Here is a 26,672-nt window from a genome sequence, read left to right as displayed (position 1 = left end):
CGTCTCGCTCTCCCCATTGGTCGGCGGGGGATTTAGGCGCCGCTCGAGGGCCGTGACCTCGCCACGAAGGAAAGCGTCGCCCGCGATTGGCTGGAGCCTTGCGGAAGGGCGATAGCTTTTAGGCAGAGGACACAGCCAAGATGGCCTCCTTGCGAAGCGTTCTCCGTTGCGGGCGGGTGAGAGAGATTAGCTGCCTAAGGCTTGTTGACGGTTTTTTTTTTGTAGCAGAACTTGTGCATATTAAAGTCTGCTCCTGTTCTTGGTTTCCCCTGATAGAATCGCGTGTCGGGGCTGCTGCGGAGAGACTTTCACCGGACAGCGGTGGTTGGGCTGCAGGTAAGTAAAGGCATCCCTAAAACCTGTCTTTTATCAAGAGAGGGATATGCACATGTTTAAAAACAAAACAAACAAACTACTTTTGATGTGCTAGAAAGATCGAATTGGGGGGGGGGGGGTTTGTGTGTGTAAGCTCCTACTTACATCTGCTTTTCCTTTACTTTTTTTTTTCCTCTCCCCTCCCCCCCCCAAAAAAAAAATTTAAATTAAATACCTTAGCATTCAATGCAGCACATTAAACCATTGATGTTGGCATCCTTTTTTTAAATTCTTTATTCATTTTTGCATATTACAACAAGTGTATTAGATAAAATCATATGAACTTATAAATACACACTTGATTAACTCACATATAACACATTAAATATAACATTTCATTACATATTTATATTTTAATATCTTGAATATTATGTATTACACCTGATATCAGAGCAATTATTATTAAATATAACCCCCCATCCCATAACAGTATTTCATACAATACAGTGAGACTATTAACATATTCATATGCGTTATGAGATAAATAAAAATAATACCCACCCTTTTCCCTTCTATCAAATATCTTACCTTGGGAAACTTATCATTCATTACAAAAGTCTGTTAATGGTCTCCATATTTTCTGAAATTTACCAAAATATCTTTTTTGTGTTGCTATTGTACGTTCCATTTTATATGTATGGCATCCTGAGCACACTCCTGGTGCTGACATCAGTGACTCAACATGACATTATATTACATTAGAGACTTCTATTCCGCCATTACCTTGCGGATTACAAAAGAATTATGGTCTTTTACAAGAAGGAGATCAGTGGACATGGCTAGTAAAGGTAAAGAATAGGGCGGGGAGTGGGGAGGAAGAAAGGAGGAATTTGTGATGTTAAGACTTATTCAGGGATATCTTGAAGAGATGCTCTAGTATTTTAGAACCATAAGTAATCTGTCTACTTTGTTGGTTTATCCAATAGATGACGGTTCGTGATGCATTAAATCAGGCTTTGGATGAAGAGCTGGAAAGGGATGAAAGAGTTTTCATGTTAGGAGAAGAAGTTGCCCAGTATGATGGTGCATATAAAGTAAGATGCTGGTTGTCTTAGATTGTATAATACCAGAATAACTCGATATGCCCAAACTGATTTGGATATATTTTTTTAAACAGGTTAGCAGAGGTCTTTGGAAGAAATATGGTGATAAAAGGATAATAGACACTCCAATTTCAGAGGTATTGCTTTATAAAGTTACTTCCAGTGCAATAGGTGAGACATTCTAGACAATAGGTTATTTTCCTTTAGCCGCACGGTTGTAGAAGAATCCACTCCGGATTTTTCACTCTGCCTCTGGTGTACTGTGCAGTTCAGCATCTTCTACTGTTTTTTCCTTCTGCACACAAGGCTACAGTTGTATCTGTTCTGCTCTCCCCAATTTCTTATTTTTAATTTGAATTAATTTCATCCCCTTTTCGGGTAGTTCAGAGCTTGGAGCAATTTTAAAGCTCTGCCTGCTTGAATAGTCGCAGTCTAGTCTATAGCTGGGTACCCATTAGCCAGTCTGCATGATTTATTTTCTCCAGAACTCGGAGCCATCCCTTAAGTGGTCTCATCTTCTGTTAAGCAGGTGGCGAGTGCAGGTTCTTAGATGCCCTTAAGAGTCTCGGTGGTGTCTCGCAGGGGGCTGGCTGCATTGCCATGCCTCCACCCGTCCAGGTGCGCATCTGGTGATCCGCAGGGGTGGAGGTGTAGTCAGACACGGGTGTCTGGCTGGCAACCCAAAGAAGGCGAATTCTATCAGGAGTGTGGCTTCTTCATGGGCTGAAGCTAGATCTGTCTCTCCTGAGGAGAATTGTAGAGTGACCACTTGGTCGTCTCTGCACACGTTTGCTAAGATCTACAGAGTGGATGTGGCTGCAAGATAGGACTCCCGCCTTTGGGTCCTCGGTCTTAAGGGTCGGCGCAGCTTTTATACATTCCTTCTATTTAGAACAGTGGTTTCCAACCCTACTAGTCAGTTTTTCAGGATAGCCCTAATGAATATGCATGAGAGAGATCTGCATATAATGGAGGTGCCAAGCATGCAAATCTGCTCCATGCATATTCATTAGGGCTAGGCTGAAAACCTGACTAGCCTGGTGGTCCTCCAGGACAGGGTTGGGAACCACTGATCTAGAATATCTTGCCTTTTGTACTGCAAAAAGAGATTATGTACTTACCCTGGTAAGCTTTTTTTTCCAGTAGATAGGTGAGATGTTCTAGACACCGCTCTGTCTTTACTGCGCCTGCTTTTAGTTTTCAGTCTGTTATGCTTCTCTAAGCTGATTCTTGGATGCCTGTCAGCACCTGGGGGCTGGGAAGACTTTGTATATATGTTTCCATTTATTGGGGAGTAGTTTCTGAGCTCCTTTGAAGCCTATGTTGGCAGTTAATGGTACTGTTAGGTTACTGTTTGAGCAGAACAATTTAAGCCTGTTGCTACAGGTGCCTCTATTTCACGTGGATTGGGTGGCTCTCCGTGCTTGGGTATTAACTGTAGAGGATGCTAAACTGCACAATGACGTATACTAGAGGCAGAGTGGATTCTTTTCGCAACCATGTGGCTCACCTATCTACTGGAAAGAGCTTACCCGGGTAAGTACATAATCTTTTTATCTTTTGTAATGATATTTTCATATTCATGTTTTAAAGGGTATTTTGTATCTCTTTTTTCAAAGATGGGCTTTACTGGAATAGCAGTAGGAGCTGCTATGGTATGTATTTCCACATCATAAAAATACAAATGAAATGTTTACTACTGAAATCAAAGTTTAGATCTGAATGGTTAATAGTGTTTTTAATTTGTTACAATTTGAACAGGCTGGGTTGAGGCCTATCTGTGAATTTATGACCTTCAACTTCTCCATGCAAGCAATAGATCAAGTAGTAAACTCTGCTGCCAAGACATATTACATGTCTTCAGGTCTGGTACCGGTCCCGATTGTCTTCCGGGGTCCTAATGGTGCCTCTGCAGGTGTGGCTGCCCAACATTCTCAGTGTTTTGCAGCTTGGTATGGGCATTGCCCAGGACTAAAAGTTGTCAGCCCGTGGAATTCAGAGGATGCCAGAGGTCTGATTAAAGCATCCATTCGAGATGATAACCCAGGTAAAAAATATTGGTGCCAGAGGATGGCGTGCTGATAAGTGTAGAAAAGTTTTTGCTTACTGTTAAGTGTAGCAAATCTATGAAGTGACTCCTGCATAGACCCTACTTAAACTCTCGAGCAGGGATGCATAGCACTGTTATGTAATTTGTTGTAAAGGACTTAGGCATTTTTAGACAATTCTAAATTTTTTAAAGAAATGCAAAACTGTGTAGTATCTTTTTTTTATTTTGCTGAATATGTGGAGCTCAAATTTATAACTGTAATTCCACTCCAGGCTATGAACACAACTATTGGATTATAAGATCTTTAACTAAGGTGCACTTGCCGTTTAGCACGTGCTAAACGCTAACGTGTCCATAGACTTATAATGGGTGCGTTAAGCGTTTACTGCGTGCTAAAACAGCTAATGCACCTTGGTAAAAGGGGGGGGGGTAAATAAATTACAGATTAAAATGAACATAATTAGAAAACTAAAATTAAGAAAGCTTGTCCAAATCTTTCCCCTAATTTTGTTATTTTAGAAAATGAGTATATAAAGTTTCTTAAACTGTGAGTTCCCCTTCCTCTATTTGCTCTAAGACATCCAATTTTTAGCATCTTTGTTGGTATCACTTCAGTAGATCTCAGAATTTCTCCTATCCTTTTTTATGACAGTTTGGCATCTAGAATTTACTATAACTGCCTGGTCTCACTTGTAACCAGGGCTGTGGAGTCGGTAGATAAATCCTTTGACTCTGACTCCTCAGTTTCTTGTACCCACAACTCTGACTCCAAGTACCCTAAATTGACTTCGACTCCACAGCCCTGCTTGTAACACAGAAGAAAATATTGCCCTCTTCTTATTGACGATACTTCTTACATAACAAAACCATACCATTAACATTTTTACCGTGTTTCCACGAAAATAAGATAGTGTCTTATATTAATTTTGAGCCTAAGAAACACACTAGGCCTTATATTCGGGGTATGTGCATGATCATCTCTCCCTTCTTATCCTTCACCCCAATTCTTCCTCTTTCCTTTCTCTCCTACGCATGTGCAGCATCTTTCCTCCTCCTCCCTCGTGTAGCAGAACCCTTTGCCCAGCTTCTATCCTCCCCTCCCATCCGGATTGCGAGTGTGTCCTACATACGGGTACCTCCCTCCAAATCGGCGTCGGACCGGCAGCACTCTAAACAGGCTGCTTCGGCCTTGTCCGCCAGTGAATTCCCTCTGCCGTGTCACTGATGATGTCATCAGTAACGCGGCAGAAAGAATTCACTGATGGACAAGGCCGAAGTAGCCTGTTTAGAGTGCTGTAGATAAGTTTTAAGATCTTTCCGAAATTGATAATAGGAAAGGGATGGGGAAATAAGAACGTTCAAACTTGAATTCATTACTCCAGCCTGGAATGCCAAGGTCCTATCTAAAATAATCTTTATAACGGCATGCTTTTACTGATAGAAAAGAGAACTAACCTGGTCTTCAAATGTTTTTTTTTTTTATATTATAAAATCTAAAATGGGAAGGGTGATATGAAGGTGCTAGACCAAATAAAATCTTAAAAACAGATACAACCTAATTTAATTAACACTCTGGATTCAAATGGAAACTAATGAAGCTTTTGATAATATAAGCTAATATGATCATGTTTTTTTAAGATCAAAAATAAGGCGGACTGCTGTGTTTTGTATTATTCTCAATCGACTGACTGTTTTTGTTGTTTTGTTTTTGTTTTTTTATATAGGAACCCAAATAAATGATATTACAATAATCTAATACTGAGAGAATGGACGATTGTACCAAAATTTAAAAAGACATAAAGTCGAAGTATTTCTTTATGGTGCGCAACTTGCAAAGGATAATAAAATCTTTCTTGATCAATAAATTAGTATGATTTTGAATGACAGTGAACGATCTGTGACCCCTAATATTTTTTTAAAGTAGAAACTATGGGGTAGTTGTGTCCATTTAAGTGAAGCATTGATTCAGTAAGTTTCTCATTAGGGCTTGCGAGGAAAACACTTTGTTTTTCCCGGGTTGAGTTTCAGTTTAAATGTAGACGTCCAGTTTTCCACTTGTGTATGAATAAATGCAATCCCATTCATCACTTCTGTTATAAAGTTAGTTAAAGGGACAAGTATAGTTATGTCATCTGGGTAAATATAAAATTTTACTTGTAAGCTATATAGTAAATAACCCAATGATGCTAGATAAACATTAAATAGGGTTGGAGAGAGTGGTGAACCCTGAGGGACCCCACATAAATTTACCCACATAGTAGAATATTTTCCAGCACTAACTACCTGGTATGACCTATTTTTTAGGAAGCCACTGGTTTGCTCCGTTTGGCCAAATACATGAAAGTGTTACACTAATATAGGGGTCTCAAAGTCCCTCCTTGAGGGCCGCAATCCAGTCAGGTTTTCAGGATTTCCCCAATGAATATGCATGAGATCTATGTGCATGCACTGCTTTCAATGTATATTCATTGGGGAAAACCCGACTGCATTGTGGCCCTCAAGGAGGGACTTTGAGATCCCTGCACTAATATCTGGTTGCAGTCTGTAAACATCTTCCTGGAATCTATTCCACAGCTCTTATTCTTCCCTATTGGTGCATTGTGTGTTCGGTAGTCAGATAATGTTTTGCATGACATGTCAGCTTACCCTCCTTATTAGGAATGAAAGTAACTACATCAGAGTAGCTTTACATTTTTTTTCCCCTGAGATGATTTTAATATCTGTTAAACCGTTCTTACCATTGGCAGAGCTTTTCTATTCTCTACCGGGTCCTATGATAAGACATTGGTTTTAAAAGTTGACTTAAAATTCATATGGTTAGAAGCTTTATTCTAAACATTGCTTATTTTCATTTGTCTACTTCTGCAGTTGTAATGCTGGAAAGTGAATTAATGTACGGTGTTCCCTTTGAAATGTCTGAAGAAGTTTTATCAAAGGACTTTGTGATTCCAATTGGAAAAGCTAAAATAGAAAGACCAGGTTAGTAAAGTATTTTTCATTTCACTAGGTTAGTATAAAAATGAAAGATATTTAAGGCATACATAAGATTTGTGTCAGACCAGTGGTCCATCGTGCCCAGCAGTCCGCTCACGCGGCGGCCATTAGGTCAAAGACCAGTGTCTTATTTGAGTCTAGCCTTACTTGTGTATGTTCTGGTCCAGCAGGAACCTATTTGAGTCTAGCCTTACTTGTGTATGTTCTGGTCCAGCAGGAACCTATCTAACCTTTTCTTGAATTCCTGAAGTGTGTTTTCCCCTATAACAGCCTCTGGAAGAGCATTCCAGATTTCTACCATTTCTATCCCCTTTTAACTTTAGCGAGTGCCTTCTCGTTCTCTTCACCTTGGAGAGGGTGAACAATATCTCTGTCTCTACAGAGTCAATTACCTTCAATATCTTGAATGTTTCAATCATGTCTCCTCTCAGTCTCCTCAAGGGAGAAGAGGCCCAGTTTCTCTAGCCTCTTGTACGGCAACTCCCCCAGCCCCTTAACCATTTTTGTTCTTCTCTGGACCATTTCGGGTAGTACTATGTCCTTTTTCATGTACGGCGACCAATGTTGAACGTAGTATTCCAGGTGGAGGCGTACCATGGCCCGGTATAATGGCATAATAACCTTTTCAGATCTGTTTGTGATCCCCTTCTTAATCATTCCTAGCATTCTGTTCACCCTTTTCGCCGTACATTACGCGAACGGTTTCATTGACTTGTCTACAAGTACTCCCAAGTCTCTTTCCTGGGGGCTCTCTCCGAGTATAGCACCGGACATCCTGTATTCGTGCATATGATTTTGGTTACCGACATGCATCACCTTGCACTTATCCACATTGAACCTCATTTGGCATTTCGAGGCCAATTCCTCGAGCGTATTTATGTCTCTTTCTAGGTCTTCGCAATTCTTCTGTGTCCTCACTACTCTAAATAACTTTGTATCATCTGCAAATTAGATCACCTCACTCGTTGTGCCAAATTCTAGGTCATTTATAAATATGTTGAAGAGCACAGGCCTAAGCACTGAACCATGCGGCACTCCATTCATGATGCTTTTCCAGTCTGAGTATTGTCCATTCACCCCCATTCTCTGTTTTCTATCTGCCAACCAGTTTTTAATCCACGTTAATATATCACCCTCTATTCCCTGGCTCGCAATTTTTCAAAGTAGATGTTCATGCGGAACCTTATCAAACGCCTTCTGAAAATCTAGATATACGATATAGATGGGTCACCCTTGTCTATCTGCCCATTTACTTCTTTGAAGAAGTGCAGTAAGTTTGTCATGCAAGTCCTCATCAGTTTGTTCCCGTCGAGGTAATTGATGATGCGGTCCTTTATCAGGGCCTCTACCATCTTTCCCAATACCTAACTCAGATTCACCGGTCTGTAGTTTCCCGGATCTCCCTTCGAACCTTTCTTGAAGATCGGTGTAACATTAGCCACTTTCCAGCTTTCCAGAATCCCGATTTTATCGACAGATTTGCTTTTAGTTGGAGCAGTTCAGCTATAACCCCTTTCAGTTCCTTGATTACCCTCCAGTGGATGCCATCCAATCTCGGGGATTTATTGTTTTTAAGCCTATCAAATGCACCCCCTCCCCCTCCACTCGAACTGGCATCGCTCCTGCCTGCGAACGCACCTCCCCCCCCCCCCCCCCAAGAACCGGCATTCCCCGCCCGCCCAAACAAACAGTAGAACCAACCCACAGGACGGCACTTTCTTCTGTACTGTGGCTATCAATCACTGCTCCTCTCCCCCAGCCTATCCATAGGTTGCTCTGAGGCAGAGGTGTAGATAGGTGGGATGCAAGGGGAGCAGCTGCTTGCCCAAGCAAATTATGAATAAAAGAAAGCTACTATGTATCTTCACACTGACGGATTCCATTTTGGTCAACTGGGGGAAGTGACTTCAGTTGCTCTCTAGTTTGGAGGCTAAGATTTAATGCTAAAAATATGAGTTCATGTATCTAGAATGTAAAAATCCAAGCACTGCAACATAATGTGTGATTATACATGATGATATTAAGGTGCCCTCCGGGGGTCCCACCTATGATGGGTACTGCTTTGGTACGTCCCATCAGTGAAGCTGTTCCAGTCTGGAGAGGTGCTAAAGAAGGAGAAATTAGGTTCTTACCTGCTAATTTTCTTTCTTTTAGACTCTCCAGACCGGTACATCATCTGTCTGTCTGTTCTTACGGTTTTTGCATGAAGAGTGGGATTTTTCTGCGGATCCTAGTATTTTTCTAGGGTCAGGGAGATCACAAGAACAGTGGCTTTGGCTCAGCTGGCGAGCTGTGGGGACCTTTGCTGAAGGGGTTTCTCTCTGTATCTTCCAACAGTATTGCTCTATATTCATTGTTACTCCTGTTTGGGGTGTTGTTATTGTTATGTTTAAATTAAATGGTTAATTTATAGAGCACGTATGGTTGGGCAGACTGGATGGACCATTCGGGTCTTTATCTGCCATCATTTACTATGTGACTGTTACTATGTAGCCGTACCGGTCTGGAGAGTCTAAAATAAAATTAGCAGGTCAGAACCTAATTTCTCCTTTTAGAACATATTTTTAGGCATTATGAGAGTGAGGGTTCATGCATTGCTGGTAATACAGAATACAGCTACAAGGTTACGGTAATTACTGGAGTTTCAAAATACAATCATATCACCCCTATTTTTAAAATATTACACTGGTTGCCTATTGAATTTTGAATCAAGCACAAAATTTTGACTATCATACATCATGTGCTCTATGGAGAGGCACCATGGTACTTGACTCAAATTCAAAGAAAAAATATTCCAAATCAAAATTTGCAATCAGAAGCTACTATGCGACTAACTTTGGAGAATACTCGGGACATACAGTATAGGAAAACATGTATGGCAGCTGTATCCTTGGCAGGCCTGAGGCTAAGGAACTCAATGAAAGGGATAGTAAGATTATGTGCAGATTTTAAATCTTAAAAAAAATATATCTAAAAGACAAGTTTATTTGTAAGGGCATTTCAGAACTGATCATTTAAAAATCGGCAGTTGTCAGAATATTTTTTTATATGCAGACTACTAGACGATGGTAAAGGGGATGGAACTCCTCTTGTATGAGGAAAGACTAAAACGGTTAGGGCTCTTCAGCTTGGAAAAGAGACGTCTAAGGGGAGATATGATTGAAGTCTACAAAATCCTTAGTGGAGTACAACAAGTACAAGTGGATCGATTTTCACTCTGTCAAAAATTACAAAGACTAGGGGACACTCAATTAAGTTACAGGGAAATACTTTTAAAACCAATAGGATGAAATATTTTTTTTACTCAGAGAATAGTTAAGCTCTGGAATGCATTGCCAGAGGATGTGGTAAGAGTGGATAGCGTAGCTGGTTTTAAGAAAGGTTTGGACAAGTTCCTGGAGGAAAAGTCCATAGTCTGTTATTGAGAAAGACACAGGGGAAGCCACTGCTTGCCCTGTATCAGTAGCATAGAATATTGCTACTCCTTGGGTTTTGGCCAGGTACTAGTGACCTGGATTGACCACCGTGAGAACAGGTTATTGGGCTTGATGGACTATTGGTCTGACCCAGTGAGGCTATTCTTATGTTTTAAAGGAAGTAGATTTATTTAATATATATTGATGAATGTATGGAGTTTGTTTTATTTTATGTATGTTATAATTTATTTATTTATATACCACTTAAGATAAAGTACCTAAATGTAAACCACTTAGGATATATTTCCCTATCTGTCCGGATGGAATCTAGTGTACTTGGGGCAACGAGGGGATGAAGTGACTTGCCAAGGGTCACAAGGAGCAGCGAGGGATTTGAACCCACAACCTCAGGGTGCTGCACCACACACTTCCACAATTTGTTACCTGCTTAGTAGATAAGTGGGATAGAAATTTTTTAAAACAAATTCATTTAGGCCCTCTTTTGCAAAGCCATGATAGCGTTTTTAGCGCCGGCTACAGCGGTAAGAACCCTGACGCTCATAGGAATTCTATGAACGCTGGAGTTCTTACTGCTGTGACCGGCGCTAAAAATGCTAGTGCAGCTTTGTAAAGGAGGGGGTTAGTAACAAAATGAAGCTATTTACAGTATATTTCGCTTATTCTTTCAAGTGTAAACCAAAGCTAGTAAAATTTCAAAAACGATCTGCATATTCTCTTGGAGAAAGCTACATTACTTGCAAGTTGCATAGATGGCAATAGTAGCCTTCTGATTGGATGAGTAGAAAAAGAGCTTCTGTAGTAACGAGGATTTGTCATCACAAGTGTCCTTTTTCTTGTTGCAGGAAGCCACCTAACTTTGGTTTCCCTCTCCAGATCGGTTGGACACTGCTTGGAAGCTGCCACTGTGCTGGCAAAAGAAGGAGTCGAGTGTGAGGTTTGTCCAACCGCCTTACTGTAAAGGCAACCTTACAAATACTTGGGCCCTTTTTATTAAGCAACAAGTGTAGCGTTTTCAGCATGAGAGACAATAGAGCAGACTTGCGCTATAAAAAGGAGCCTTAGTACTGTGTCATACGTTAACATCCTGATCCAGAAATTGGTGACGTCGGGGTTTGATGTGGGCAGGTGGAGGTGTGGCTGACCCTGACAGTTGGCACAAGGGTCAGTACTGTGTGATAGTTGACATGACTGCTGATTAGTGCAGCTGAACTTACTACCATCTTCAGGTTACTCTTAATTTCACAACTCCAGTTCATTAGCTATATGGCAGTTTCCCTTAATCTCAACTCCTTCCTCCCTCCCAGACCTACCGGGGGGAGGGGAGGGGGGTTTCAGTATCAGTGAATTGATAGTCCTTGACAGCACTCATCCTCCTCCACTACTACCTAGGTTTTGCCATCGTCTAAAATTGTGCCGATTATCTCTATCAATAGTAAATCTCCTAAGAAGGAAGGATGAACCCAAGTGGTAGTATTGTAAGCCAACTACTAGAGGTCATTGGCACCATTTTGGTTGATGATGACCTGGATATCAGTGGAGGATGAGGGGGTTGCTGAGAACTACTATGCCCACATGGGTAGTTGTAGCCCTTTACTGCTACTGCATAACCACTGTTATATGCCCAGGTTATATGCACAGAGGGCCTACACTAATCAGCCTAATTATGTAACATGATAACCATACATTAATACTGTGCCTTGTACAGTCGATTCAGGGCACATTCTCTGCGTTTACTGCAAAGGCTTTATGCTTACTGCAGATTAATTTTTGTGTTCAAAACATACTACGTGTTAGTAAAAGGGCCCCTTTGTGTGTGTGTCTGTTAGTAAAGAAGTGGTTTAAAAACTTCCCTCTCCTCTCCTCCTCCAGGTTGTCAACCTGCGTACCATTCGACCAATGGACATTGAATCTATAGAAACTAGTGTGATGAAGACCAATCATCTTGTAACAGTGGAAGGAGGGTGGCCTCAGTTTGGAGTAGGAGCTGAAATCTGTGCCAAGATCATGGAAGGTATAAATCTTCTGCCCACTGTGTGGCTGTGGCATAAAAAGCAAACAGGATGCTAGGAATTATTAGGAAAGGGATGGCAACTAAAAACTGAGAATATTATAATACCTCGGTCATTCTTCCATGGTGCACCGCACCTTGAATATTCCACATGGTCACTGTTTCTCCAAAAAAGATAGAATTAGAAAGGGTTCAAATAAAAGCGACCAAAATGATAAAGGGGATGTATGAGGTAATATATAGAAATAAAACAAATAAGTACCTTTTTTATTGGACTAACATAATGCATTTTATGATTAGCTTTCAAAGGTAAGAACATAAGACTAGCCTTACTGGGTCAGACCAATGGTCTGGTCCATCAAGCCCAGTAGCCCATTCTCACGGTGGCCAATCCAGGTCACTAGTACCTGGCCAAAACCCAGAGTAGCAATATTCCATGCTACCAATACAGGTGCAAAAGCAGTGGCTTCACCCATGTCTTTCTCAATAACAGACTATGGACTTTTCCTCCAGGAACTTGTCCAAACCTTTCTTAAAACCAGCTACGCTATCCGCTCTTACCATATCCTCTGGCAATGCATTCCAGAGCTTAACTATTCTCTTATTCAGATCAGAAATAAGCAAATGTTGACAAAGATCAATATATTCAAGGGTCATTTCATAAATAATGCACTTTTTTTTTTTTTTTTTAAATTTACATGGGGGGGGGGGGGTTGTTGTTTTTTGGGTTTTGGGGTTTTTTTTTTTCCAAGTATTTCTTTACAATCCTTCAATATAGTCTCCCTGCTTTGCAACGACCGAGTCCCAACATCTGGGAAGCTTCATTATTCCGTCCAAGACACTGTTTTTGTTCAGTTGCCGAATGGCTCGGGTACCGGTGGAAAAAAGATCTTCTAGAAATGCAAAACGATATCCAGGGGTAACGACGTGACACCTTGTTTAGGAATCATAACTGCCTATTTCTATTAGTTTTGTTATTTCAGTTATAAATAAATTTTTCCTGCTAAGTCAGGAATTTACACTTCACTATAACTGTTCCAGGCTGAGAAGTGATAATCTAGTAGCATCCATCACAGTTGGAAGCAAAGGTCTGAGTATAGCTTGTACTTTAATCATTCTTTTCTGGTTTCCTGTATTGATCCCTCCTAGGACCAGCCTTCAACTACCTGGATTCTCCCATTATACGTGTTACAGGTGCAGATGTTCCAATGCCTTATGCAAAGACCCTGGAAGAAAACTGCATCCCTCAAGTAAAAGATATTATATTTGCAGTCAAGAAAACACTAAATGTGTAATGGTCCTGTTAGATGCTGTATACTGTACACTTCCTAATTCATGAAAGCTCCATGTCTTCAAGCACACTTAAGAACAGTTGGTTTTGACTGTACCTAACTAAAATTTGTTGCTTGCATCCTAGCTTTATAGCAGTGTCAGCTCTTCAAAGACCAGTCCTACAAATCATATGAAAGTATAATGATTTATTTATTTGCCCCGTTTTATTAATTTGTAACATGTACTTCTAATATTCTGTTTAGGAAGTAGTGCAAACTGGATTATCCCTTTACCTTACAAAACAATTTCACTTCCAACAGTGCTGAATTGTGTTGAATATATAGGAATAAAATGTTGGCTCATAATCTTCATTTATTCTCAGTGGCATTAGTACATCATATTTTTTCTGTAAAATTTGTGTAGTTTTTTTTTTTCTTAATACCACACATTGTATATATACAATAAAGACATTTCTATAAGAAATGAAACTTTCACAAAGCTATTAAACCTTATAAGTGCTTCCTTTTTTAAATAACCATTCTTAATTTGACTTTATATTTAAGAGGAAAAATAATCAAAATTTCTCCTTCCACAATCGCACATTTAACTATTTATGCAACTCACAAGATTAACTCCCGAGCCTTTACCACCTACAAAATAGTTAGGATTAAGGGTCTACATGTTAATGATGACAATAGCACTTGACTATTAATGCCAAAAATAGAAAACTTGCCATTTTCACTGCAGCACTAAAAAAGTGATCTTTGCACACCCTTCCCCATACACTAAGGCCATTTTTAGTGCTGGCTTTGTAAAAGGGCTCCAGAGATTTTATATACAATTTTTAACTATGGTTTTTAAATTATTAAGAATTTGCTTTTTTGTGTTTACTCTCATCAAACCTAAGCAAATAAGAGGAGCCAGCCAGCATTTTATTTTTTAATAAAAATGAGTACATCTCCTATATCATCACAAGTGACTTGAAACTTTATACATAATGTTCTCTGCATAGTAACAAACACTAGTAATTGTGGATTTTAATTAAAAAAATGGATTAAAGTTAATCCTTTAAAGTGCAATTTGTTTTAAACTTTAAGCAAATTATAAACTAAAGGATCTTTTTCACAAAATCAACAAACATTTAACAGATGTAAAATCTGCCTTGGTATTGGCAACTTAGTGTTTCCAGAAAACATAATTCTTTCTACATTCCAAGTTTGCTTGAGTTAGTATAACCCCCCAACACATTGGCGTAGTGATAGAAGTTTGTGCTTGGCATTGCCATGCTGTGTGCCCTACCCCACCCCTTTAACAGTAGGTCTTTTTGATGTACTCCCGTCCCCCAGGCTTCACTAGCAGCGCACAGAGGCTCCTGGTCCCATAAACAGGAAGTGATGGAGGGCTGAGGCCATCTTGAGCAGTGGGGAGGAGTTCTTGCTCACTGCCAGCAAAGACTTATAGGAAAGGGGGTCAATCTAAGAACTCCCCCCCCCCCCTCCAAATTACCAGGGAGGAGGAGATATGCTGGGGCCCCTGCCAAGCTGGCAGCCAGGCCCTACATTTTGAAAATTATAACAAATGCAAGCTTGGACATTGCATACTCCACTGGAAATGTACATCTTACACTAGCGTTGTGTACTGTTAACATTTTCTTGCCTCTGAGCTGTAAACATGCAGATTTGAAGTTACAATAGTACAGTATATGAAAAGCAAGGGACTAAAAAGTGCAGAGGACAGCAGTTTTACATGCTGCTGGGGTTAAGAAAAGATGGCAAACAGAAGCTAAAATTAATAACCCCTGCTCTGGCTGTTATCGGTTTTAAGCATGAATATCCAAAATGAACAGCTGATGTTTCTGACAAACAAAAGAGCAGTTTAGGGATAGACAAAATAATTATTTCTGTGGAACTGTCTTCCAGACCAAGTAGGAAGACCAGTCATAGGAAATAAGTCAACTTTGTGTCAAGCCATCATTACAGTTTTTCAAATCACACATTTTTTTTGAATCAACCTAAAGAAATTCAGTATGAAGCAAAATTACTTTGTCTTTTTCCCCTAAAAGTGGATCTATAGGGCTCTGAGTTTTGTTTTTATATAAAGTGATGCAGAACTTACATTTTTCCATATTTATTCTTTATATCTGCTTCCTCAACATGAGTGTTTCCCTGCTTTTAACCTCCAGGCCTGCCTGTTCCTCTCTTTAGTCTTATCCTTCAGTAACACTTGTGTAATTTCACGTTTTCTATTAAACAAAAACAAAACTACTCTATAAAAATGAAATGGAAACCTTTGCATTTGCCCATAAAAACAAGAAATTAATTAAAAGCTCTAAATTATTTGTTTGCACAACAGTTTCACATAGATTGTGCAGGATTGGCAACAGACATAAAGCAATGGCTGAACCTGCCGCTATTGGAAACTTAGGAGGGATCGCATCGCCTGTCTCAGCTTCCATTAACAAAGAAGCCTAACTCAACGATTGTGCACAAGTTTCACACATTAGCTAGTTCAACCAGTTTTAGGGTGGCGTACTAGAAAAATCAAAATATTTTCACACTTACTAAAAGATGGAAAATGGCTTTCAATGGAAGATGCCCCTTTCCATTGACTGACTGATTTAACTGACATGCATTGTTAGAGCTTTTAAGTATTCAGTTTCAGCAGATCCTAGGTGTACTATTATCGTTTGTTTTTGCTTTCTTCAAAGTTCCTTTCTTAAAATTTTGAATGGAGTTGAGTAAGGCACCACGACAGGTACCATGAACAGATGGAGAGGTAACTGGTGTTGGTATATCTGACTCTGGAGGAGGAGCTAGTGGTGGTGGTGGTGGTGGAATCAAGTGCGAGGTGGCTGCTCCTGTTAAATTGAAAAAAAGTGATCAGTAAAGAAAATACAGGACGCTAGGTTCAGAAATGAATCGAAATAACCTCTAGACCAGGGGTCTCAAAGTCTCTCCTTGAGGGCCGCAATCCAGTCGGGTTTTCAGGATTTCCCCAATGAATATGCATGAGATCTATGTGCATGCACTGCTTTCAATGCATATTCATTGGGGAAATATAGAAAACCCAAATGGATTGCGGCCCTCAAGGAGGGACTTTGAGATCCCTGCTCTAGACAGTGCGAGTCACTCATAAAAGCAACTTGCAACACTGGTATGGACTTCATGCTCATCTACATAATATTGAAGCTGCAGTTTTTCAAAGATGTCTTAGAAAGCACATTTTTCTTGGTGTTTCTTCATATACTAATGTTAATTACAACTGAAAAGCTCCTGTACATTGATTGCAAAAGTCTTCACAGTAGAACTAGTCAGCTCCAGCTACCGATGTTAGATATAAAATGCAGCCAGAGGATAATGAAGTAGTTTGCCTCTTGAGTACGGTATACTAGCTGACCAAAATCAGACATTGAACTCCTAGTAATTAATGTAACAGCATCCTTACTACAAAAAAAAAAAAAAGTGTCAGGGCTGAAATGTTAAAGATTTGTCCAGTTAACTAGGCAAATTTTAAATCAATGCTGACTGATTTACCTTCCTCTAGATTACACATTTTGTAATGTAAAATTAACCAGTTGAGAGTATAGGGGCAAAAAAATGTGCTGGGGCTAGGGTTACAATTTAACCAAATATATCGAGTGCTGCCCAGTTAGGGATAAATGCCTGTCCTGAAGTTAACTACCATAGATAAAAACTTGACAATTTAAACAGTTCTCTTTTTTGAATATCACAGATAGGAGCTGATCTAATAATAGGATGTTCTGTGTATGAAGTCCAAAAGGGTGCCTATTTTAGAAAGACAACACACACAGTGGTACCTCGGAATCTTAATGCCCTAGAACTCGAACAACTTGGAATTCAAACTTTTTTTTTTTTTAATTAAATTTTGCCCCGGAATCTGAACACTGCTTTGGATCTGAACATACGGGAACTGCAAGCGTTGCTCAGCCCAAAGCTTTCCCTCGGACGCAGCTTCCTGTTTCCGCCTGGGCAGTTCATGTCAGAGGGAAGCTTGGGCTGAGCACCGCTTGCAATTGCCGTTGCCGATCTTGCTGCCTTATGGAACTCCTGGGTCCACTGAACATAAGAGCGAAGGACCCTACGGCTCCCAAGTAAGCCACTAATATTCAAAGTAAAACTTTATTTCTCTTCGTACCCAAATGCCTGCAAGACAGTTTCTAAAGACCTCACAGGCTTATGATCTCTGTTGGAAAGTTGATATCTGGCCTCCCTATAACCATAATTCAGAGTGGAAGCACAAGTGGCCCATGTAGTAGATCTGTGACAGATTGTCCAGATGTCTAAGTAACATCTGCACTGTAATGACAAAATTTAACTAGCCGCTTGATCTGCCTGGTAAGCTGAAGTACAGTAACTAAGCCCTAATCAAGACAAAGGTGTTTACGGAGCTGGGTCTGTCTGGCCTGCTGTAGAGCAGGGGTGTCAAAGTCCCTCCTCGAGAGCCGCAATCAAATCGGGTTTTCAGGATTTCCCCAATAAATATGCATGAGATCTATTTGCATGCACTGCTTTCATTGTATGCTAATCTCATGCATATTCAGTCGGGTTTTCACGATTTCCCCAATGGATTGCGGCCCTCGAGGAGGGACTTTGACACCCCTGCTGTAGAGGAAAACAGAGGGCCAATGTATGGGCAACAGCTGTGCTAGTATTGATAGTTATTTAGAGCATTAAAAAGCTTTTCTGGTGATAGGGGAAGGTTTCTGGCTGTAAACTAACTGGTGGTGATTTCAGCCTGGTCTGGTGAAGTACAAATGAGGAAGACACAATAAAACTACCAGGTTAGACAGAAAAGTTTTATAAGAGCTCATACTTTGACTGGCAGCTACGATATACCTTTACAGTGTGGACAGGAATTAGAGAATGACATGGGAACAAAGTTTGTCCCCTCCCCAGCCCTGCAAACTCTGCCTGATCGCATAAGCTTCGAATGGTTATGATTTTAAATTGAAATCGTATTATTAAAGTATAAAAAGAAACAATATTCTGTACAATTCCTGTCACAAATATCCCCTCCACTATAGAGAAAACTGAACAATCCAAATTATTACAGAATGTTACATAGAAAAATCATTATAACAGAATACCTTGGTCACACACACAAATTCCGAATCCATAATAGCTGACCAAAAATGATATACATACAAAGCAGCCTGATTTTAGTACAGGAAGAGGCAGTCAGAGCATACTGCAAGTGATTTCCTTCACTTGCTGGCACTCCGGCTGCCCTTTCCTGTCTCCCCTGCTTAAAAAACCGTATTCGCAGGGGTTCCTGGAACGGAACCCCCTTGAATATCGGGGGCAGTACTGTACCTCCATGGCATAAATGCACAGGAGATAAGTCTCTTTCAATTGAAAAGAAGATCTGGACTAGCGGGCATAGGATAAAGATGAAAGAAACATTCAGAAATAACATGAGATATACTTCTGCACAGAAAAAGTGGTGAATTCATGAAACAGCCTCCCAGAGGAGACAAAACTGTATCTGAATTCAAGAAAGCCTGGGAGAGGAAGGGATAATAGAGATGGCATGGACGGGCACACTTTATCTGCCTTTCATACACATTATAACCCTTGCAAAATCTCTCTAAGAATGTGTGTAACAATTACATGCAAAGGGGAAGAAAGAATCATCTTCAAGAAGTGAACTAAATGAAACAATTTCAAAGTTATTTATATGTGGTCAATAATCCCCTCACACAGGAATGAACACAATATGCACCTCATTATTATTCAACTAATAGAACAAAGCAGGGGATTGTAAGGTTTTCAAAGCATAATCCTAGTAAGCGGGTTATTCTGAGCAGTAATAGCTCCGTATTCAAGGAGGACAATGTGAACAATCAAGTCAACTTCTGTTCTGCACAATTCCCGCTCCATGGGAATGGCTGAATGTCTGGAGAGTTGTTGCCAATTGCATTCTCTTCTCACACTGCTGTCCTGCACAAATTACCACACCATTTTTGTATGCCTCCCTATCACTCAACAACAACATCAACAAGGATACGGGCCGGGTCCTCAAACCAGGTCACAATACCGAACCAATCTTCCATAGTTAACCTCGATTTGAGACCCTTGTCCCGTCATCAGGAATCTGTACTGGAATTAGGTTTGGGATTTGTTCCTTATGCCCGATATAACGCCTTTGAAACACGGCTGTCTATATACAGTCTGTTGCGCAAATTGCATTTAAAAATGTTTTTTCTCGAACATCCCCCCAGTGCGGATGGTACACTTATAGCGAAAAAATCAGGTTGGTGTCCATCTACTCCTTTACATCCTCATCTAACGACTTTTAAAGATTTAATTCTGAGTGATGTTGAAGAGCTCGAGGAACGCAATAAAAATTGCCCCAGGGAGTATAATTTGTCCCATGTTGAATGGGTAGCTCTTCAGGAACTCCATCAGGATACCTCCCGTATCATCACCAGAGCCGACAAGGGAGGAGCGGTAGTTATTTTATCTAAAGAAGAATATCAGAAAGAAGCGCATCGTCAATTGGATGATCCACAATTTTATGAAAAACTAGAGGGTGATCCTGTGGTTGAGATCAAACAGAACATATCTAGCCTTATTTCAAAAGCGTACAAGGCGAGAATGCTCACTCTTCGTGAAGCGAATTTCTTAAACCCTAAATGGTATGTCACCCCGAAAATTACCTTTCTTCCGAAAATTCACAAGAATTTAAGAAATCCTCCAGGTCGACCTATTGTGTCGATGAAAAACTCTCCTCTGGAGCCTCTATCGAAATTCATAGACATTTTTTTACAACCAGAACTTCAGAAAGTTAAATCCTATATCAAAGACACTACACATATGTTGCGATTACTGAATGAAATCCAGGAAGTTCAAGATCATTGGTTGTTGGTGTCATTAGACGTCACAGCCTTGTACACGATGATCCTGATGGATCAAGCTCTCACCTTGCTTGAAAAAATTTTTAGTCATCAAACAATACGTCCTCATTTATCCACTGAAACATTAATGGAAATGGCAACTCTAGTTTTGACCAAGAGTTATTTTTGGTTTCAGGAAGCCTTTTATTTACAACGGCACGGTATAGCGATGGGGGCATCTTTAGCCCCTTCCTTAGCCACGTTATTCATGGCTAACATGGAAGAGGAGATGATTTATAAAATCCCATTGTTCAGATACATGGTTATATGGAAGCGATATCTTGATGACATTTTTTTGTATTTGCAATATAAACGACTGGGGAGATATAAGAAGGAAGTTCCTAAAGGTCAATGATATCCTGACACTGGTAAAGGAACCAATTAAGCTACTTTAAATGCTTTTAACCTAGAGTAGTGCTCAGACTCCAAAGATGGATTGTAAGAACTCAATATGGGGACAAGCCCCTGTAGAGATTCTTATGGTATCTATCATTGCACCATTTTGTGGTTAAAGGTAGTTTAAAGTATTGTTAAAGCCTTGTTCATGATTGAATTAGTCCATAAAGAAGCATAATGTCCAATAGTAAATAAACTTCAAATTGATAATCTCAAAAATAGACTTAGCTTGAAAAATATCAACAGCAAGTGTTCAGCTGGGTCCTGACGCGTTTCGCCGCTATGGCTTCCTCAGAGAACCCGCTAAATAGCTGGAAAAGTTCAATGCTGTGAATATCCTAAACATACAAAACACAGTGCATGAGGTTATAAAGCTGAAAATCCAAGTAAATAATCAATACCTATAAAACACTCACAGCACTACCGGCTGAGTACCTGATTCAAAAAGTAGTTTTTTCTGTTTCCTGTGATGTAAGTGCTCAGCTGAGCACCCCATATTTATACTGTGGAAGATGTGTCAATCACCTAGTGGAGAAACGCCCACCACTCCACTTCTTTGTTAAGGCCAGCAGGAGAAACCGTCTGCCAGTGATAAATCCACTTTTGCTCATGCTTCCACAACCAAGCTTTATCATTTCCCCCTCTGATGTTATGAGCCACTTCCAAAACAACAAATTGTAAGTCCTGTAGCTGATGTGGTGTAGCGTGCCAGTGCTGAACAAGAGGGGCATTCATATCTCCCCTTCTGATTTTACTCAAATGTTCAATGATACGTGTCTTGATATTTCTGGTGGTGTGTCCAATGTAAAGTAATTTTGCATGGGCAGAGGATCATATAGACAACCCCCTGCGTGTCACAATCTGTGTACTGACGTAAATAATGCTTCTTAGATAAACTGGGATGTTGAATATAAGCAGTTTCCAGTGCATGATCACAGACGGTGCAATGCCCGCATTTAAAATGACCTGTAACTTGCGTCAATGTACTCTCCGATTTACTCACAAAGTGGGAGGTAGAAATACACTCACGAAGATTTCTGCCTCTGGAATAGGCAAAAAGAGGGGGTTGTAAAAGACTTTGATGTACCTGGAGAATGTGCCAATGAGTGTTAATGATTTTTTTAATGGCAAACGCTTTATATGAATAAGGGAGTGTACATACCATCCGATCCTCAGGTTGATTAGGAGATTGCTGTAACAGATAAGAACGATGGGCATACAAGGCCCTCTTGTAAGCTTTCTTGATGGTGCTGTAAGGATATCCACGATCCTTGAATCTCTGCCACATATCTCCAGACCGGATTTTATATTCTTCCTTACTACTGCACAGGCGCCTGAGTCTTAAAAACTGACCCACAGGTAAATTATCCCTCAAGTGACGAGGATGGTAACTCTCGTAGTGAAGTAAGGTATTTCTATCAGTTTCTTTGCGGTGTATGATGGTTTCAAACATGCCATTGTGAAAGGTGATATCAATGTCCAAAAAAGCTATGTTGGTATACGAAATACAAGAAGAGAATTGCAAACGTGGGTTACAGGTATTAAGCCACTGTAAAAACTGATGAAAAACCTCTAAAGTGTTTGTCCATATCAAAAAAACATCATCAATATAACGTTTCCATACATAGATGTCCGATACATAAGAGGACGTATAGACAAAGGTTTCTTCAAAATCAGATACGTATAGACATGCTAAAGACGGGGCCATGGTGGCCCCCATGGCCGTGCCCTGAATTTGCAAAAAGAAATCAGTATCAAACAAAAAATAATTCTTCTGCAGCGCTATGCTCGCAATGGCTACTAGGAAATCAACTCTGTCCGTAGACAACTGAAGGGTACTGAGATATTTCTGTATTGTTTCAATAGCACTGGATTGTGGAATGTTGGTGTATAAAGCCTGTATAGTCACACTTGATATACAGGCTTTATACACCAACATTCCACAATCCAGTGCTATTGAAACAATACAGAAATATCTCAGTACCCTTCAGTTGTCTACGGACAGAGTTGATTTCCTAGTAGCCATTGCGAGCATAGCGCTGCAGAAGAATTATTTTTTGTTTGATACTGATTTCTTTTTGCAAATTCAGGGCACGGCCATGGGGGCCACCATGGCCCCGTCTTTAGCATGTCTATACGTATCTGATTTTGAAGAAACCTTTGTCTATACGTCCTCTTATGTATCGGACATCTATGTATGGAAACGTTATATTGATGATGTTTTTTTGATATGGACAAACACTTTAGAGGTTTTTCATCAGTTTTTACAGTGGCTTAATACCTGTAACCCACATTTGCAATTCTCTTCTTGTATTTCGTATACCAACATAGCTTTTTTGGACATTGATATCACCTTTCACAATGGCATGTTTGAAACCACCATACACCGCAAAGAAACTGATAGAAATACCTTACTTCACTACGAGAGTTACCATCCTCGTCACTTGAGGGATAATTTACCTGTGGGTCAGTTTTTAAGACTCAGGCGCCTGTGCAGTAGTAAGGAAGAATATAAAATCCGGTCTGGAGATATGTGGCAGAGATTCAAGGATCGTGGATATCCTTACAGCACCATCAAGAAAGCTTACAAGAGGGCCTTGTATGCCCATCGTTCTTACCTGTTACAGCAATCTCCTAATCAACCTGAGGATCGGATGGTATGTACACTCCCTTATTCATATAAAGCGTTTGCCATTAAAAAAATCATTAACACTCATTGGCACATTCTCCAGGTACATCAAAGTCTTTTACAACCCCCTCTTTTTGCCTATTCCAGAGGCAGAAATCTTCGTGAGTGTATTTCTACCTCCCACTTTGTGAGTAAATCGGAGAGTACATTGACGCAAGTTACAGGTCATTTTAAATGCGGGCATTGCACCGTCTGTGATCATGCACTGGAAACTGCTTATATTCAACATCCCAGTTTATCTAAGAAGCATTATTTACGTCAGTACACAGATTGTGACACGCAGGGGGTTGTCTATATGATCCTCTGCCCATGCAAATTACTTTACATTGGACACACCACCAGAAATATCAAGACACGTATCATTGAACATTTGAGTAAAATCAGAAGGGGAGATATGAATGCCCCTCTTGTTCAGCACTGGCACGCTACACCACATCAGCTACAGGACTTACAATTTGTTGTTTTGGAAGTGGCTCATAACATCAGAGGGGGAAATGATAAAGCTTGGTTGTGGAAGCATGAGCAAAAGTGGATTTATCACTGGCAGACGGTTTCTCCTGCTGGCCTTAACAAAGAAGTGGAGTGGTGGGCGTTTCTCCACTAGGTGATTGACACATCTTCCACAGTATAAATATGGGGTGCTCAGCTGAGCACTTACATCACAGGAAACAGAAAAAACTACTTTTTGAATCAGGTACTCAGCCGGTAGTGCTGTGAGTGTTTTATAGGTATTGATTATTTACTTGGATTTTCAGCTTTATAACCTCATGCACTGTGTTTTGTATGTTTAGGATATTCACAGCATTGAACTTTTCCAGCTATTTAGCGGGTTCTCTGAGGAAGCCATAGCGGCGAAACGCGTCAGGACCCAGCTGAACACTTGCTGTTGATATTTTTCAAGCTAAGTCTATTTTTGAGATTATCAATTTGAAGTTTATTTACTATTGGACATTATGCTTCTTTATGGACTAATTCAATCATGAACAAGGCTTTAACAATACTTTAAACTACCTTTAACCACAAAATGGTGCAATGATAGATACCATAAGAATCTCTACAGGGGCTTGTCCCCATATTGAGTTCTTACAATCCATCTTTGGAGTTTGAGCACTACTCTAGGTTAAAAGCATTTAAAGTAGCTTAATTGGTTCCTTTACCAGTGTCAGGATATCATTGACCTTTAGGAACTTCCTTCTATTGATATTTTTCAAGCTAAGTCTATTTTTGAGATTATCAATTTGAAGTTTATTTACTATTGGACATTATGCTTCTTTATGGACTAATTCAATCATGAACAAGGCTTTAACAATACTTTAAACTACCTTTAACCACAAAATGGTGCAATGATAGATACCATAAGAATCTCTACAGGGGCTTGTCCCCATATTGAGTTCTTACAATCCATCTTTGGAGTCTGAGCACTACTCTAGGTTAAAAGAATTTAAAGTAGCTTAATTGGTTCCTTTACCAGTGTCAGGATTTTTTGTATTTGGTCATCCACAGCAGCTAATTTTGATCAATTTGTGCAAGACCTCAATTTGGTGGACAGAAATATTCAATTCACGGCTACAAAGGACTATCATGAACTAGCTTTTTTGGACATAAAAATCATCAAAGATCAAGGTAGACTGATAACCACTCTTCACCGAAAAAACACAGACCGTAATAGCCTGCTCCGGTATCACAGCTTCCATCCATTAGGTACTCGGAGAAGTCTCCCCATCAGCCAATTTTTACGCCTACGAAGGATTTGTCACTCTACAGCGGAATTCCGCTTACAAGCTAAAATCATGAAGAGACGCTTTTATCAGCGTGGTTATCCTCAAGACATAGTGAAAAGGGCCTACACTCGAGCTAAATATGCTCACCGTGAGTGGCTATTACAGGACAACAATCAAGATCATAATCGGGAAGAGACTATTGCCTTTATTCAGACTCATTCCACGTTATCTGGCAAGATCTCTCAAATCATTAAAAAACATTGGCATGTAGCCAAACTTGCCAATCCTCATTTGGATGATTGTCCAATATGTTCATATAAAAGACAAAAAAACATAGGTGAATATGTCAATCATAGCATCATGAGAACCTTGACACCTAGGGTCAAAGGCTGTCACCTTCCATGTGGACGGTGCCAATGGTGCCCGTTCACGATTCCAGGAGAATTGTGGGTTCATCCTATCACGGGGGTATCTTACTATGCCAGGGCTATAACTAATTGTAACTCTAGTCAAGTTATTTATTGTATACAATGCCCATGCCCCAAACTTTATATAGGTCGGACCTCCAGACCCATTAAAATCAGATTGACTGAACATAAATCCCGAGTTCATACTCATAAAGAAACTTCTCCTCTGGTACATCATTGGAAACTCTGTAGCCATACACTTAAAGATCTTAAATGGAGAGTGTTGGACAGTATCACAGTAGGGTGGGAGGGAGGCAACATAGAAAAAATTCTTAACTTAAAAGAGCTACGGTGGATGTTCATGTTGAACTCCATGGCCCCGGAGGGGTTAAATGAATCAGCTGACTGGTTAGCGCAAGTTGACCTTAGTTACTGATCCCCGGATATGACGTCAGGGGATGTCTCTATATTTCAGTGAGTAGATCAACGCGGCGGCCATTCTTTAGTAGCCGCTGAACACTACAGACAGGAGCATTTAATGATCTAGGTATGTCTGGGAGAGATAGTCTGGTTTAGTAATAAGATTTACTGAATTACATTTACAGCTTTTATATTGCATGTTTTTGTGTTTTCCCTAGACCCCATGCCTTGACAAAGATAGGCGAAACGCGTCGGCAGGGGAGCGATATATGCTGACCGCTAGAGAAAGCAATGCAATATATTTAATAGAACAAAGAAAAAAAGAAGTTAAAAAGAAATAAAAAGAAAAAGCTAAGTGATTATCATACATATATAATAATTAATTTAAATGAAAAAAAAAAGAAAAAGCTAAGTGATTATCATACATATATAATAATTAATTTAAATGATAAATCATTAAGTCATAGGGGATGAATGAAGATCTTAAGAATCTTTGAAGTTTGTCTTCAAAGGTCTTGCTGACACCCCACGAAACAGTACATTTGCTTACCACTGAAAAATAGTGTATCCCTATCACTCCAGCACAATAAAATTTGGTAAACTTAGGTACCCATCACAATAGATACATGAGCTCAAATAGATCCTAAATTACATCTTAAGCAAGATGTCTTCCAAAGGGCAATAGGTATGTTGGTTTAAATGTACGAGTTACAGTAGCCACATGGAAGACAGACACGTCACTGATCATGATGTTGGTTTAAAGATGCTGTATTTCTTTAAAATTAACATGAAATGGTTTCTACACTTGGATTGCTATTCTCAGTTTTTGTACAATTTGCACTTGTAAATTCTACAGTTCAGAATTAATGTTCAGAAACTGAGCATCTTTAAAGTCAGAAAAAAACAGCATTGATTTACTTTACCGAAAAGTCACGTTCAAAATG

The 26,672-nt window shown here is 39.9% G+C and overlaps 2 protein-coding genes across 2 annotated transcripts in view; one reads left to right on the top strand and one right to left on the bottom strand.

Moving 5' to 3' along the window:
* The first annotated feature begins 9 nt into the window (after nucleotides 1-9).
* On the top strand, nucleotides 10-13,736 carry PDHB (pyruvate dehydrogenase E1 subunit beta). The gene is made up of 10 exons (XM_033926312.1): nucleotides 10-176; nucleotides 277-336; nucleotides 1,302-1,409; nucleotides 1,493-1,555; nucleotides 3,038-3,073; nucleotides 3,180-3,465; nucleotides 6,337-6,447; nucleotides 10,742-10,833; nucleotides 11,769-11,910; nucleotides 13,057-13,736. Exons 1-10 carry the CDS (start codon nucleotides 141-143, stop codon nucleotides 13,200-13,202), a joined length of 1,080 nt encoding a protein of 359 aa, XP_033782203.1. The 5' UTR covers nucleotides 10-140; the 3' UTR covers nucleotides 13,203-13,736.
* A 1,993-nt stretch (nucleotides 13,737-15,729) lies between these two features.
* PXK (PX domain containing serine/threonine kinase like) overlaps nucleotides 15,730-26,672 on the bottom strand; it is a 106,980-nt gene continuing 96,037 nt past the window's right edge. Inside the window, exon 18 of the mRNA XM_033926311.1 lies at nucleotides 15,730-16,036. Within this exon, the coding sequence (XP_033782202.1) occupies nucleotides 15,837-16,036 (200 nt within the window). The 3' untranslated portion in view covers nucleotides 15,730-15,836. The remainder of the gene's footprint in view (nucleotides 16,037-26,672) is intronic.

This window comes from Geotrypetes seraphini, chromosome 17, assembly GCF_902459505.1.
Source record: "Geotrypetes seraphini chromosome 17, aGeoSer1.1, whole genome shotgun sequence".
NCBI lineage: Eukaryota > Metazoa > Chordata > Amphibia > Gymnophiona > Dermophiidae > Geotrypetes > Geotrypetes seraphini.
This window is presented reverse-complemented; position numbering and strand designations above follow the sequence as displayed.

Excerpts from the sequence above, each read along its gene's own strand:
- PDHB (XM_033926312.1), top strand. The coding sequence starts at position 141 with ATGGCCTCCTTGCGAAGCGTTCTCCGTTGCGGGCGG. Across the intron at positions 177-276 it reads GCGTTCTCCGTTGCGGGCGG|AATCGCGTGTCGGGGCTGCT; the intron begins GTGAGAGAGATT and ends TTCCCCTGATAG. Across the intron at positions 1,410-1,492 it reads AGTATGATGGTGCATATAAA|GTTAGCAGAGGTCTTTGGAA; the intron begins GTAAGATGCTGG and ends TTTTTTAAACAG.